At 58.4% G+C, this 15,704-nt stretch overlaps 2 protein-coding genes across 3 annotated transcripts in view; one reads left to right on the top strand and one right to left on the bottom strand.

The window, feature by feature from the left end:
- Positions 1 to 4,212, bottom strand: part of TOP3A (DNA topoisomerase III alpha) — a 28,496-nt gene extending 24,284 nt beyond the window's left edge. For both annotated transcript variants that reach the window (XM_040974501.1, XM_040974502.1), the window contains exon 1: positions 3,812 to 4,212. In XM_040974501.1, coding sequence (XP_040830435.1) covers positions 3,812 to 3,994 — 183 coding nt within the window. In that variant the 5' untranslated portion in view covers positions 3,995 to 4,212. The remainder of the gene's footprint in view (positions 1 to 3,811) is intronic.
- A 148-nt stretch (positions 4,213 to 4,360) lies between these two features.
- Positions 4,361 to 14,556, top strand: SMCR8 (SMCR8-C9orf72 complex subunit). The gene is made up of 2 exons (XM_040974498.1): positions 4,361 to 7,147; positions 12,319 to 14,556. The coding sequence occupies exons 1-2, from the start codon at positions 4,734 to 4,736 to the stop codon at positions 12,770 to 12,772; spliced, it is 2,868 nt and encodes a 955-aa protein (XP_040830432.1). The 5' UTR covers positions 4,361 to 4,733; the 3' UTR covers positions 12,773 to 14,556.
- Positions 14,557 to 15,704: the final 1,148 nt, after the last annotated feature.

Genomic DNA, 15,704 nt, shown 5'->3' with positions numbered 1-15,704 from the left:
TTTATTGGAAAGGCGGATATACAGAGAGGAGAGACAGAGAGGAAGACCTTCCATCCGATGATTCACTCCCCAAGTGGCTGCAACAGCCGATGCTATGACGATCTGAAGCCAGGAGCCTCTTCCAGGTCTCCCACGAGGGTGCAGGGTTCCAAGGCTTTGGGCCGTCCTTGACTGTTTTCCCGGGCCACAGGCAGGGAGCTGGAAGGGAAGCGGGGCTGCCAGGATTAGAACTGGCACCCATATGGGATCCCGGGTGTGCAAGGCGAGGACCTTAACCACTGCGCCACCGCACCGGGCCCAAAATAAATCTTTAAAAAAAAATCCTATGAAAAAAAACAAACTGAAAAATTCTTAGTACAAATAAACAAATCCAGCAAACTGGCTGGATACAAGAACGACACACAAGAACCAGTTTTTCCACAAACTAGCCATTAACTACTTCAGAGGAATTAAAAAAATAATAATTCTGCTTACAATAACAGCCCAAGTAACATATTTAGGAATAAGTTTTACCAAGAAAATACAATATATACACAACGAAAACTACAACACACTGCGGAAGAAATTTAAAGATGAGAGAAAGTAGAAGACATGCCGGGCTGGACCAGAGGACTTGAGGATGCGACAGTGTTAAGATGGCCACACTCCCCAAAGCGACAAAGACTCTATGCAGTCATGGTCCAACCCCTGCTTTTCAGAAACGGAAACGGAGATCCTAAAATTCACCTGCAATTGCTAGGAGCCCCAAATAGCCAAAAGAATTCTTCTTCTTAAGACATTTATTTATTTTTATTGAAAAGACAGATATACTGAGAGAAGGAGAGATAGAGAGGAAGATCTTCCTTCCATGGGTTCACTGCCCAAGTGAGCTGAGCCAATCTGAAGCCAGGAGCCAGGAGCTTCCTCTGGGTCTCCCACGTGGGTGCAGGGTCCCACAGCTTTGGGCCGTCCTCGACTGCTTTCCCAGGCCACAGGCAGGGAGCTGGATGGGAAGTAGAGCAACCGGGATCTGAACTGGCGCCCATATGGGATCCTGGTGCATGCAAGGTGAGGACATTAGCCACTAGGTTACTGTGCCAGGCCCGGCAAAAGGATCTCAAAGAAGAACCAAGCGAGAGACATTTACAAGAGTGTAAAAAGTTAGCAGAAAGCTACAGCCATTGCATCAGTGAGAGGTGAAAACAGTGTATTGGGAGAGACCAAGAGTAAACTCCAACAGCTAACCTCAACTGAGTTTACCAAGTTTTCAATACTGCTGCGTCAACTACACACACACACACACACAGACACACACACACACAGCAGAACACAGCTGCCATCTGACCTCACATCAGACAGAAAACTCAACGCAAAAGCAGCAGGGCAGGGATCGCGACAGGCAACGTGCTGAGCTGAGCCAGAGCAACCAGTGGCATGCTTAACACTAGCTGTGATCAGGCCCAGTTGGGGAGCTCGGGGAGACCCTGGCTGGGTGGAGGTTCCCACCAAGGGACGCACACGCTGGAATGGGGCTGCGTTCTGGTCAGGACACAGATGTAGCTTCCCTTGGCACAAGTGTGGATTGGGAATTGGCGCACCGGGCCGGGTTAGACTGCAACACCTTCTGGTGTTGTGGAGGACCAGGGTAGATGTGGGACGGACTAGGCTGGGTTTCAACCCCTACTGAGCCATGTATGTGCTATGTGTGGGTATGGATGAGCCGTGGCTGGGCTGAAACATCCAGCAGCAAGAGCCGGAAAGGGTTGAAGGCCAGTTAGGAAAAGCCGTTGCTCCTACTAGGACAGGAGATGAACTGGGTGGTGCTGGCCCACGGACCCACTGGTATGCGCGAAACCTGGCATCAGGAGGGGTTCTGAGGGAGGAGCCTGGGCAACTCCTCTGACAGGACACGGATCCTACAAATAAGCACAAGAAGCACGGAAGGAAACAGCCCAGAAAAAGTGCACACTGGCATACATTTGGCATGGGTTGGGGGCGGACCAGGCTGAGTCAGTTTGCGTCGTCCACTGGCAAACCCGAATGCCAGAGCAGAGTGTGGGTCGAGCCAGGTTCAGTTGCGACAAAAACAGGATACAACACAAAATACCAAGGTGAGGCTGCCTAGGCCAGATGAGAATGCAGCACCCAACTAACATACATGAGAATCAGGAAGGGAGGGACAGAGCTGATAGGGGAATAAGGGGTGGTTCCCGTGCTGGATAGCTACTCCCATTGGAGAGCATGAGCTGGGACCAGACTAGGCAGGGCGGCAGTACCCATACACCTCATATGGACCAGATCAGGGAAAAGCCAGGACGGGTGGACTATTCCTACTAGTGTCAACAAAACTGGAGGGCGTGAGAGCTGTCAGGGCTTAGCCGTAGCAGAAGCTGGCACTAGGGGCCATTACTGTCAAGTTCAACCACAGGGCCGCCTGGAGAGAGCCCAACGGAGAGAGCGACCTGGGAGGCAAGTAGTGGGCCCCCCACTCTTGGGTTAATACTCCCATGGGAGGGCACAATAACAACTAGGACAGGGGCTGGGTTGGCTAGACAGAGAGGCACTCAACAACACCCGTGAGGGCTGGACAGTTGAGCTGGTTGGATGGAACTAGGCTCCAATACCCTTTGACATTTACGAGAGCCCAATGGGATATGGGGCAGACTGAACTAGTCCGTTACACATGCTGGTGAATCAGGGTAGGGAGCGGGCCTGGTGGGGGGTATTGGGGGTTGCTCTCACTGGGCTGCAGCTCCCACTGGTTGGTGTGATGGCTGAGTACGTGATGAGCAGAACCAGGACGGACTGCGACACCCATTGATTCAGTGGAAGTTGAGGCTCAAGACGGAACCAACCCAGCAACTGCAACCACCAGCTGAACGGGGAGACGGACTATGCCAGGTCCTGTACTTGCTAGTACGCATAGGACTCTGGTCTGGGAACACCTCAAATTTCTTTGGGGACCCCCTCAACCGAAATGGCAGACTTAGAACCTTAACCAAGAGGGGACGGAAGATAGAACAGGTCAGTAAACCACCACAGCTATATGTTGGCAGCGAAACACCGGACAAAGGACGACTCTACGATGGATTATGTCAATCAGTAGATTATTCAACAGCCTCATCGTGCCTCGAGTGGCGAAATTGGCAGCAATGCATAACTGGTGAACTACCGGGACCACTTGAGCAAGGATCTCGGAGCATGCCCCACATCCGGGACCTGGGATGGGTGGAAGACTGGGTGGGAGGCAGCACCAGCATTTCTCCAGAGAAGAGACAACGTGCCCACAGGCACAAGAGACGCTCAGGAAAGTGCAGATGGAGACCCCGGCCCCACACCACCTTGGACGAAGGTGATAAAGTCCCCCCAGAGCCATCACTCCGCTCCTGTGGATCTGCCGCCAGGAACTCAGACCCAGACTCCAAACACAAGCTGGCACGTGTGAAGTGTTCACAGGGGCCTGACATGATGGCTAAATCCTTGCCTTCCACGCACAGGGATCCCATATGGGCACCAATTCAAGTCCCGGCTGCTTCACTTCCCATCCAGCCCTGGCTCATGTACGTGGGAAGGCAAGGGAGCTCGGACCCCTGCATCCGCGTAGGGGACCTGAAGCAGCTCCTGGCTCCTGGCCTAAGCCCAGGGACACCAATGCAAGCAGGTGCTTTCACACACAGCCCCCTTGAGCATCGCGAAGCATCCTCCCCGCGTAGCTGCCCCCGTGTGCCACGTCGCCTCCTATTGCACGAGGCCGGTTACGGGTCCAGCGTCCTGCTAATGCCCCTGGGCTCCTTGCCACCCCACGGGACGCAGTGCCAACCTGCCTTCTTACCCTGCGCATCCGACCGCTGGACAGCAGGTCGGCGATGCCCTTGGCCGCGTCGTTCTTCTCCGCCACACACAGGACTTTGCGCACGCCTCGGAAGGCCACCTCCATGGCGGCGCGGGACAGGGCACGGTGCCCGGGCCGCCTTTGCAGCAATCGCAGCGCGCAGCGGGCGACCGGGAAGAACATTCCCTCAGGCCCCGCACGCGCAGCGCCACAGCCGGAGCCCGCGCATGCCGGAGGAGCGGGGGGCGGCGGCCGCCCGCCCGGCGTCCCCCGTCAGGAAAGTGCGGGGCTCCCGGGACACGTCCGGGAGCTCTCCGCTCAGTCGCCCCCGCTGCCCGGCAGCGTCACCCTCCTCCGGGCCGCCGCTTCTACCTAGATCCCGCACGTCGCCGTGGCCGCTTCCGCCCGCCTTCCCGGGCCACTTCCGTCCCCACAGCGAGCGCGAACTACAACTCCCAGAAGGCCCCGCGCGCCGGGACGTCCCCCAAGCCGCGCCGCTCCTTCCGCTGCGGGTCATGTGACGCCAAGATGGCGGCGCCGCGGTAGATGTCCGTGGGTTGCAGCGCGTCGGGAGAACCGCGGCGGTTTCTGCGCTCGGAGCGTCGGGGGCCACGACGCCTGCCTTGTCCCCGCTGCGGCCCGGAGCCCGCGTTAGGCACTCGTTCCGCCCCGGGGCGAGGGCCGAGGGGGCCGGCTTCGGAGGAGGAGTGCGCGTGACCTCACTGCAGGTGCCTTGCGCTCGGCGGAGGAGGCGGGCGGCCGGCCTCCCTGGTCCTGGGAGGGTGTTCCTCCGGGGCAGCCGCACCTCCGAGGGGCCCTCTGAGGGAGCTGTGGCCCTCCTAACCTTCCAGGAGCCTCCAGAGGCTTTGGCTTCGGCGTGTCGTTTTAACCCTCTCCATGTGCTCCCCATCCATTGGAAAATATGATCAGCGCCCCTGACGTGGTGGCCTACACCAAAGAGGACGGGTACGAGGAAGAGCCTTACCATGAGCCGGCCCTGCCCGAGGAGTACTCCGTGCCGCTGTATCCCTTTGCCAGCCAGGAAGCCCATCCCTGGTCCAAGCTGTCCGGGGCCAAGTTCTCGAGGGACTTCATCCTGATTTCCGAGTTCTCGGAACAGGTGGGCCCCCAGCCCTTGCTGACCATCCCCAATGACGCCAGGGTCTTTGGCACTTTCGACCTTAATTACTTCTCGCTGCGCATCATGTCTGTGGACTACCAGGCTTCCTTCGTGGGCCACCCTCCGGGCTCCGCCTACCCCAAGCTCAACTTCGTGGAGGACTCCAAGGTGGTGCTGGGGGACTCCAAAGAGGGAGCCTTCGCCTACGTGCATCACCTCACCCTGTACGACCTGGAGGCCCGCGGCTTCGTGAGGCCCTTCTGCATGGCTTACATCTCTGCCGACCAGCACAAGATCATGCAGCAGTTCCAGGAGCTGTCCGCCGAATTTTCCAGAGCCTCCGAGTGCCTGAAGACGGGCAACAGGAAGGCCTTTGCCACGGAGCTCGAGAAGAAGCTGAGGGACCTGGATTACACTCGCACGGTGCTGCACACGGAGACGGAGATCCAGAAGAAGGCCAACGACAGAGGCTTTTACTCGTCTCAGGCCATCGAGAAGGCCAATGAGCTGGCCAGCGTGGAGAAGTCCATCATCGAGCATCAGGACCTGCTGCGGCAGATCCGCTCCTACCCTCACCGCAAGCTGAAGGGGACCGGGGCGAGCGCTCCGGGTGAGACGGAACGCGGCCAGGATGAGGCCGAGCAGCACGCCACCGCTGCTCCTCACACCCACGTCGATGCGGATGCTGACACCCAGCCGGCGGCCGACCCGGAACTCTATGCCTGTAGACCCGCCTACACCCCGAAGCTCATCAAGGCCAAGTCCACCAAGTGTTTTGACAAGAAGCTGAAGACGCTGGAGGAGCTGTGTGACACCGAGTACTTCACCCAGACCCTGGCTCAGCTCAGCCACATCGAGCACATGTTCCGGGGCGACCTGTGTTACCTGCTGACCAGCCAGATCGACAGAGCACTTCTCCGGCAACAGCACGTGACCAGCTTCCTCTTCGAGGACCTGGTGGAGGTTTCTGACAAGGTGCTGGAAAAGCAGGAGAGCCTGCCCTCTCAGACCAGCCAAGACCGACCACCTGCCCGGGCTCCGGAAGAATGCCGCGTGCCCCAAGTATTGGTCAGCGCCAGCTCTTACAAGTCTAGCGTGGAGGCAGTGCCCATCAGGATGGAACAGGACCTAGGAGATGAGGAGGACAAGGAGGCCGAGGCGCCGGAATCGGGCAGCTTCGACCGGCAGGAGCACCTGGACTACCTGGACATGGACATGAAGGGTAGCATTAGCAGCGGGGAGAGCATCGAGGTGCTGGGCACCGAGAGGTCCGCCTGCCTGCTCTCCAAGTCCGACAGCCAGGCCAGCCTCACGGTGCCGCTGAGCCCCCAGGTGGTCCGCAGCAAAGCCGTCAGCCACCGGACCATTAGCGAGGACAGCATCGAGGTGCTGGGCACCTGCCCCTCGGAGGCCCTCATCCCAGATGACTTCAAGGCCAGCTACCCAAGTGCCATTAATGAGGAAGAAACCTGTGCGGACAGCGAGGGAGCCATCCACTTCCAGGCTGGCCCCAGCCCGTCAGAGCTGGCTGAGGCTGGGGAGGAGGATGACGAGGAGGGTGTGAGGCGCGGTTTGGACCAGACCCCATCACACATAGATGCATCTTGCTGTATCGGCAAGGAGAGCAGCGCTCAGCTGCCGCCCCTCCCTGCTGTGGCTCACTCGCTCTCTGACGAGGACGGGGTGGTGAGCGTCTGCCCGCAGCCACTGCGGCACATGGAGCAGGCGTGCCACATGGACCTGGCCACGGAGAACGCCAGCCCATCCCTCCGAGACAACAGCTCTGAAGGGTTTCCTGTGTACGAGTTGGACCCAAACCACCTGCTGGCCAGCCGGGATACCAGTAAGAACAGCCTGGACAGCTGCTCGGACACCCACAGCTACGTGGGCAGCATTGCCTCCACCAGCTCTGACAGGACCCCCACCTCTGCTCAGCCCCCTGGCCCGTCTTCCGAGAGGCATAAAAAGAAGGCTGGTCAGAATGCCTTAAAGTTCATCCGCCAGTACCCCTTTGCCCACCCGGCCATCTACTCCCTGCTCAGCGGGAGGACGCTGGTGGTCCTCGGGGAGGACGAGGCCATTGTCAGGAAGTTGGTGACCGCGCTGTCCATCTTCGTCCCCAACTACAGCCGCCACGCCAAGCCCGTGAAGCACTGGGTCGCCCCACCTCTGCACATCACAGATTTTCAGAAGTGGAAGCTCATTGGCTTGCAGAGGTACCCGGGTGCAGGGGAGGGCCCCACAGGTTAGGGAATGAGACCAGTTGCTGTGGCCTTTGGACTGGGAGACCCCCAATTCTAGTCAAGCTCTGCTGCAAACCCATAACCCCCCCCCCCCCTTCCCTGACTTGCAGTCCCTTTATTCTGGGTGGAGGTCGCAGTTCCTAAGGAGTTGGCAACCAAAGTCTGTCTCCTTGGGGTCAGAATTATTTTTGGGTGGAGAGTGGATTTTTCGTGGTCACTAACTCATAAGCCCATCCCAGATATCTTGACCAGGTCAGTATGGGGGTGTGGCACGGGGAATGTGGGCACGGCTAGACTCCAAGACCTCAGGTCCTCGCTCACTGTCCAGTGAACACCATGGTGTCCTTGGCAGAGGTGAGATCTGCTTCAGGGAAAACGCTGTAATGGTGATGGGTGGGGTTAGGGATGCCAGGGAGTCCAGATGGCAGAGAGCTGCAATGCCAGGCTGAACTCCGTCCGGGGCTGTTGCTGCTGCTTTCCCAGGCATCTTAGCAGAGCGCTGGATCACAAGCAGGGCAGCCAGGACTTGAACTCTTGTTCATCTAGGACACCAGCCTTGCGGGTGATGGCCCAGCCCCCAGTGGTTTGTCCTGCTTGTCTTAACAGGGCAGAGTGCCTGCCCTCCCTCCCTGGCTTGTGTCTAGCAAACCACGTCTGTCCCAGTCATACTGGGCGATTCCGGCCGGAGCCCTGCCCCTTCGCTCTGTCCCTGCTCCATTTCCTCTGTGACTTCCTTTTGGACCCTTGGCAAGTCACTTCCCTTCTCTGTACCTCATCAGCCTGCCTTTCCGTCTACACTCTGCTCCTGCAGCCCGCTGCCGTGGGAGCAGGGCCTTGCGTGGGCTCCTGGCATCAGTGATGCCATCATCTCAGTCTACTGGTGTCTGTGCCTCTGGCCATGCCAGGCTGTCCCAGGGAGCTCAAAGCACTGCAGCTGCCCCACGGCTTTACCACCTCAAGGTACAGCCATAAAGACGTGAGGTGGCGGTGTTGCGGGGAGCAGCTTGGCCAGGCGTATCTCCACATGCTGACCTGAGGAACCATCCCGGCCTTGCTGGGTGCCAGGTGGCAGCCCCTGAGCTACTCCAAGACAGGTGACCCGAGCCTGCCTCTGTGGGGGGACAGGATTGCTGACTGCTGGATACCCCTGTGTTCACAGACAGCCAGTGTGGTGACACACTGCAAGTAACAGGTTTCTTTCTTTGTACTTTATTATTATTTTATTTTTGATGATCTTTACATAGTTGATTAGGGTACAAAGGGACAAGGACTAGAGGAAACTGGGTAAGACCATTGTTTTCACATTCTCTTTTTTTCCACCCTATATCTGGGGGAAGGGGAGAGATAAGGGGAGAAGCCACCCCAGCCTCCCACCCATCCCAGGTCCCCGATGTGGGGCATGTTCCAAGGGTCTTGCTCAAGTGGTTTTGATAGTTCAGCAGTTCTGAATCGCTGCCGATCTTGCCACTCCAAGCACGATGAAGTTGCTGCAGAATCCACTGGCTGACATAGTCCACCTTAGAGTCTCTATTTGCCCAGATTTTCACTGTCAACACCCGGCTGGGGTAGATGATTAATTTGTTCTGTCCTGCATCTTTTGTTATGGTACCAGGTGTCCTCTGCAGGTTCTAATGTACCGTCATATCCTCCCTGTGCATCTGGATTTGCTGTCCACTGTTAAATCCAAGGCACTGAGGAGGCCCAGCTCTGACATTTGCACTTCATGGTCAAACCATGGAACCTGCAATTTTCTCCACGGTTGGAGTTCTGAGTCCAGCGGTTCAGTTGGGGGATCCCCAAAGAAACCTCATCTGAGGTGATCCCAGACTGGATTCTTGTGTGTGCTTGCCAATACAGTGTCCACCATGGTCTGTCATCCCAATCAGCCTATGCGTACACTGTTAGTTGCAATTACTGGGTCACTTCTGTCTCCAGCCTTGTCCTCTATGCAAACCAATGGGTGTTGCTGCCCAGCCCTGTCCTGCCCACCACACACTTGGCCACGCAAACCAACCAGTGGGAGCTGCAGCTTAGTTGGGGGGACCCGTGATAACCCCCACTAGGTCCGCCCCCTGCCCCGGTTCCCATGCTAGCCAGTGTGTACAGCCGACTTGTCCAATCTGTCCCATATCCCATTCAGCTCTCTTACATGTCAGTGGGCCTTGAAGCCTAGTTCAGCCCAACCAGCCCCACTCTAGCCCACACTTGTCAGCAGGTGCCACTCTCTGTCTAGCCATGGCCTGCCCCAGTCCTGGTTCTCATGCTCACCAGACGAAGTGGCAACCCAAGAGAGAGGTGCCCACTGTTTCCCTCCTGGGCCCGTTCCCACTCCCGGTTCTTAGACTCTCTGGATAGTTCTGCAGTTTAGCTTAACAGAATTAGCACCTAGTGCCAGCATCTGCCAGCCAACGCATACCCACTCTAGCTTGTGCTTATGCCAGTAGGAATAGTCAACCCAGCCTGGTTGCAGACCTGCACTCACCAGTGGGAGTAACGGTCCAGCAGGGGAGGCCCTTGCAGCCCCTCTATTGTGTTCACTCCCCTCCACCTCCGCTGGGTCTCATGTGTGTTAGTTGGGTGTTGTGGCTCATTCTGGGATGCCTCACCTTGGCATTTGCCAGTGGGTGCCTGGCCTGACCTGGCCCCACCCCCCAATTCTGGCTCATACTGGTCGTGGGGGCCACAACCTAGCCCAGCCCAAACTAGGCAGCCCCAAGTCCCGGCCCTAATGTAAACCACTTAGTATTGTGGTCTGACCCGGCCTGACCTACACACCATTCTGGCTCTCAGATTTGCCAGTGGGTGATACGAACTGGCTTAGCCTGGCTCACCCAGACTTGAGCCAAATGCATGTTGATAGGTACCGTTCCCTGGCCTGGTCTTGGCTGCTCCCTGTCTTGGTTCTTGTGCTCATCTGCAGGGACTGTGTCCCAACAGAGGAGTTGCCAAGCTCCTCCATCATACCGACAGACAGGTTTCACCTTGAGGGTACTAGGCTGGGGAGGTGGCCGGGGCCCACTCCCAGGGTTTCATCTTGCCAGGGCCCTGGGCCTCTCTGGACCAATGCCACCTGCCCCTTGTTGTCCATTGGACCCAGTGGTTGTTCTTTCTGCAATGACAGGCGAGCCTGGCTCAGGTTGCCGGGTGAGGGGCAGGGCTAGGGATGCTGGCCTGTGGGCCTGGGTTTGGGCTGAGCGGGGGAGTGGGGTGCTGTGAGCCCTGGGACTGCTTTGCCACGGCTCGCTGCCAGTGGGCACCAGGCAAATCACTCCTCCATCTAGGAAAACAAGAGGCTTGGATTGCCACATGGGCCTTTGCCAAATACTTATGCAAGCTGCCTGAGTGCCAGACGCTGCCCAGCACCGTGTCTGGCCCTGCTCTGTCACTATGCCCCAGGCAGCCTGGGAGGACACACATGCATTGGCCCGCATGGCTGGTGCTCCATCAGAGGCCTTTGGAGAGGACGGCTGAAGTCTACACAGACCCTCTTACCCCAATGTTTCTCCTTCCATATGTGGGGTGTCGGGAGCATCTGTGCGCCCCAGGGGAGACATCCCTGGGGAATCGGCTGTGAAAGGGTGGTGTGGGAATAGGCTTGCCACAGCCAGCCTGGGCGAGGTGGTAAGGCCGTCAGGGAGCCGCTAGTCTGTTGGGCTGACCTCCAGAGCCTGTTGGTTCACCTGCTCGAACACCTCTGGAACGGTGGGCATGGCTGACAGGATGTGCCAGACCGCTGGCTCTGCGGGGGGCTCTGGGTGGACTGCTGGTGGTCGGGCCGGGGATATACCTCCCATGGGCTGGCCCCTCAGTCCTTGGACCATCTCCCAAAGAAAAGTACAAATAAGCAGCCCCCGTGACTAACTATCTCAAGGACTCCTCCTTCAGACTGCCAGTGCTGCCCAGACGTGCAGCTGGGTCGTCTGGTTGGTTTTCAGAATTGTTAGCAACATCAGAGATAATTCTATTGCCAAGTGGCTGTAACAGACCCCGCGCTGTGTGCTGGCAGGGAGAGGGCCAGGGTGGGTCAGAAGGCGAGGGTCAAGTCCTGGCCTGACTGCCGACTAGCTGGATGATGTTCAGCACACACCAGTGGCTGCCATTGCAGTGAGAGTAGAGACATGGAGCTGGTCTCGCCCCTGGCATCCCAAGAGGCCGTCTGGGACACAGGAGTGAAGGGGTTGTCGGAAGTAGCAGCACTCAGGCTGGGTGGGATGGGGTTGAGTCGCTGCTTGGGTTCAAGTCCCACCTCTGCTTTCTAAACAGGTGTCCCCGCAATGACTAGGAACAGCGTTGGGGTCTTGCCACACGGTGGCAGGGGCCCAGGCACTTGGGCCATCACCCGCTGTCCTCCAGATTCCGGCAGAGGCGGGCCCTGAAGGCCAGGCACTCCCCTAGAATTGTGGGTAGCTCAAGGGGCAGGCTAATCAACTTGCCACAAGTGTCCACCCCAGAGCAGCGGAGCCTCCAGAGGCCGAGTGGCAGGACGGTCTTCCCTTCTGGCCTGTGCCAGATGTGCCAGGTGGCAGATCAAGGCAGAGGGGACATGAGAACAAACAAGACCTGAGCTTTCGATGCCCCTCATGCTGTGGGAGAGGCGGACAGCCAGTCATCACCTGGGCCAGTGTTTGGCCGACTCTGCTGGGAGCAGGTGCAGCTGGAGCATAGCTGTCTCGTCTCCACACAGCCCATGCCTAGGGAGTTCTGTGGTTGGAATGGCTGTTCTCCAGTCAGAGGGGAGGCCCAGCGAGGCTAGGGAGCTGGCCCCGGGGTACAGCAGGAAGACCGGCTGAGGTTCACAGCAGCCTGGTGCAGGGGGGCGAGCAGGTGGGGCCACACTGCGGTGCTGTAGGGTAGCTTCCAGCAGGTGGGACACTGAGGACCCCTGGGGAGGAGCTCTCAGCCAAGAGCCCATTGTGGGCAACCATGGGTGAACTGCCAGGCCCGGCTAGCTGGCATCTAGTGGGGAGGGAGGGCCCTATGGCCAGTTCATTGCAGTGGGTCTTGCTGATGAGCAGGGGCGAGGAGCCCCTTGGAGAAGCCAGTGAATTGTGTTTGCCTCCCAGGTTTCCGGTGGATTTGGGGGTGGGGGAGCAGTCCTGGGGACAGAGCCTCCCAGCCTCCTGAGCTTCACCCATGTGTTGCAGGCTGGCCTCTCCTGCCGGTGCTGGGACCTTGCACGCCCTGAGCCGCTACAGCCGTTACACAAGCATCCTGGACCTGGACAATAAAACCCTGCGCTGCCCACTCTACAGAGGTGCCCTGGTGCCCCGCCTAGCTGACCACCGCACGCAGATCAAGCGGGGCAGCACCTACGCCCTGCACGTCCAGAGCGTGCTCACGCAGCTCTGTGCCAAGGCCTTCCTCTACACCTTCTGCCACCACCTGCACTTGCCCGCCCACGACCAAGAGACAGAGGAGCTGGTTGCCAGCCGCCGGGCCAACTTCCTGAGGCTGAACCTGGGCCTGGTGAATGAAGACGTCAGGGTGGTCCAGTACCTGGCCGAGCTGCTGCGGCTGCACTACCTGCAGGAGTGCCCCGGGAACAGCCCCCCCAGGCTCAGGTCCGACTACGTCCCCAGTTTCCTGTACAAAATCTGAGAAGGCACCCAGCTGACCAGGCCTCTGTAACTGGGGAGGGGATTCGAGGACTGGCCCGAACTGAACGATCCCGCCTGCTGGTGTCGTCCTTGGTTGGCTGGTGTGGCATGTGGGACTGGGGCAGAGGCGGGGGTGTAGCTGCCTCTGAAACACCTGGGAGGACCGTGGTAGCTGCTCTGGGCTCCTGGGCAGGAGGTGGCCCCTGGCATGGGGACAGGGGTGGTTGGAACTTGGCCTTTCCAGAACTGACAGCCCCCTGGGGTAGGGGGAGCCAAAGCCAGATGGCTGGAGCATGCTGGTCACATCCAACCCTTAGAGGATGCTGTGACAAAACCAGCCAGGGAGGCAGTGAAAAACAGGCAGGACATCCCATACCCCATGCAGATCGTCCATGGCCACACGATAGCCCCAACGGTCCATCACCCCTCTGCCCCCTCCCCACACCAGGCCCAGCCTGACTTCTTCCCAGGCTCTCTAAAGTCACTCTCCCTGGTGGGTTCCGGGTTCACACAGGAGGCGGGCAGCAAAGGCCCAGCGAGTGAAGAGAAAGGCCTTCTGGTCTGGGAGCCGGGGATGCGGCAGATAGAATGGACCCCGCTTCTCCGACAGCTAAACCTTCACAACCACTTCGCTACCTCTCCCGGACTGGCATGGTGATGGTCCAGCACTCAGCCCGGTGGCAAGAGCCCAGACCGGGATGTCCTGGAGAAGCTACTGAGTCGAGGGTCCCTGTGGGTGTGCCTCCACTCCCCCTGCTTTGGAGGGCGTTTGGGATCAGGAAGGAGACACCCTCTCGCCCCCGCCCCCCATACTTCACCATCTTAGTTGGGGCCAGCATGGCCTCCAGAGGTACCCTGCCCAGATGCCACTGTTGTGCTACTGATTCCTTTTCTAAGGTGACCCACAGCTTTGTGGAGCAGCTGGCACAGCCTCTGGAGATGGCCTGCCCTGATGCCACTGCTGTGCTGCTTGCGGTTCTGAGGTGACACACGGCTCTGCGGGGCAGCTGGCATGGCCCGTGGCAACAGCCTGCCTAGATGCCACTGTTCTAGCTTCCCTGCTGAGGTGACGCAGGGCAGCTGTTCAGACCGACAGGCTGCCGGGAGCCCTTGGCGGCTGCTAATGTGAAACGCTCCAAGCTATCTGCTTCCTTCCCCTTCGCCACCATCTGTTGCCATGCCCCACCTGCCTTGTGTGTTCCACGCTGCCTCGTCTTCCAGCTGGGCAACTGATTGCCATGTGCTCTGGTGACCTTTGTCTCAGAGGAAAGGGAGGGTGACTGCGTGGGTCCTCCCACGACAAGTGGAAGGTGGGCATTGGCCGCTGTGGAAGCAGGGCAGGTGGGTACTGCTGTCCCTTGGAAGAGCCTCGGGCAGCTGCTGGCCAGACAGGCAGATGTGGCCTCCTGGAAGCCAAAGGCCAGCACCGTAGTGGCACTGAGGAGTCGCCCCCCCTTCCCCGACACACACACCCCGGAGTCATCTGTGTGCTACTGCAAAGGGCCTGAGCAGGCAGGAGACGGGGGAAGGGAGCCAGCCAGATGTGGCCAAGAGGGCACCTCACAGTGCAGGTAACCTCGCCAACTGCTGGCCAGCACCAGAAAGGACCTAGACCTGGACCACGGTGTCAGGATTCCACAGATGCCAAAATCTTTCCTTCCAAAGGGCTCTTCAAGGTGTGGGGGCCTCTGGGCAACCCTGTCCCTCTGCATGGCTCCCCTGTAGCCAGAGTCTCGCGTGTCTGACCTGGAGTTGGCAGGGTCCCAGTCCCCTCATGTCAGGGATTCCTCACCCAGCATGCTCTGCTGAACCACCACTGTCTGCAGCACACAGTGGCTTCCCACCCGCTGCTGGTATGCCCCAGCCTTGACCTCCAGCCCATCTTGTCGGTCTCATTGGGCTCACAGCAGCTGCCACAAAGGCAGGTGGCAGTCTGAACTGCCCATGGCACCTTGCTGGATGAATCCTCCCTGTCAGGGTGAGACCCCACCCGCTGGCTTAAGAAAAACCCATCCCAAAGCCTGCCATCATCACCCGTGGCAGACCAGTACAGGGCTCAGTTCCAACTCCCAGGAGGGCCACTCCCATGTCCCCCAGAATGCCCACTGTCAACTGCATGGCAGTGGGCGTGAGGAAGTGAGCCCACCTGCCCAAAGAACTTGGGAGACTGGCTCCTTTGTGCTTGCAAACAAACCAGCAGGCAGCTTTCTGGCTCTGCCGAGTGCTGGGAGTGAAAGAAAATGGAAATTTTCTGAGAGATCTAGCACGGACAGGCTTCAGGGAGCAGATGAGCTCAGCTCCCCCCTCATGCCTAAAAGGCAAACCCAGTCACAGCTGGCCACATCTGGGTGCAGACCTAGCCTGGGCCTGCCTTACCAAGGTTGTGGTTAATGTGCCGGGACAGAGGCAGGAACACAGTGCAGCGGCGTAGGGGGAGTGGGTGCTGGGCCCCCAATTCAGGACTGCTCTGGTGGCCACAGCAGCATGCAAGGCAGAGGCAAAGAGCAGGGACAAGGCCGTGTCACACGGTGCTGGAAGCCACAGCAGGCTGGGCCCCAGGGCGGCAGGGGGCACCATCTGCAAGGCCTGCCAGAGTCACAGGTCAGACTGAGAAATGACCCGGCTGCCATGGCAAACAGTCCATGATAAACTCCTACCTGTTGTTTGTGAAGAAGCTATTTTATTACTGCATGTCCATCTGGTGGAAGCGAGGCCAGCCAGTGCAGCCCACTGGTGACCAGCACCTGCCTCCTGTTAAAAGTGTGGCTGCAAAGGAGTTTAACCAGAGTTAAACACCAAACCAATAATAGTATGAGAAGTGTACTTTTCCAGGAATTAATTTATTTGAGTTAAGATATTTTTTGGAAATATTTAAAAATTAGTTGTATTTTCTAAAGCTATAATTCTTGTAGACATTCTGTGGTTATGAATTT

Source organism: Ochotona curzoniae, unplaced genomic scaffold, assembly GCF_017591425.1.
Source record: "Ochotona curzoniae isolate NIBS_2020 unplaced genomic scaffold, NIBS_Ocur_1.0 contig_2456, whole genome shotgun sequence".
Lineage (NCBI taxonomy): Eukaryota > Metazoa > Chordata > Mammalia > Lagomorpha > Ochotonidae > Ochotona > Ochotona curzoniae.
This window is presented reverse-complemented; position numbering and strand designations above follow the sequence as displayed.

Bases quoted from the DNA above. Each gene is read 5' to 3' on its own strand.
- SMCR8 (XM_040974498.1), top strand. From the start codon at position 4,734: ATGATCAGCGCCCCTGACGTGGTGGCCTACACCAAAGAGGACGGGTAC. The intron at 7,148-12,318 runs GTACCCGGGTGC...CATGTGTTGCAG, and splicing joins AAGCTCATTGGCTTGCAGAG to GCTGGCCTCTCCTGCCGGTG.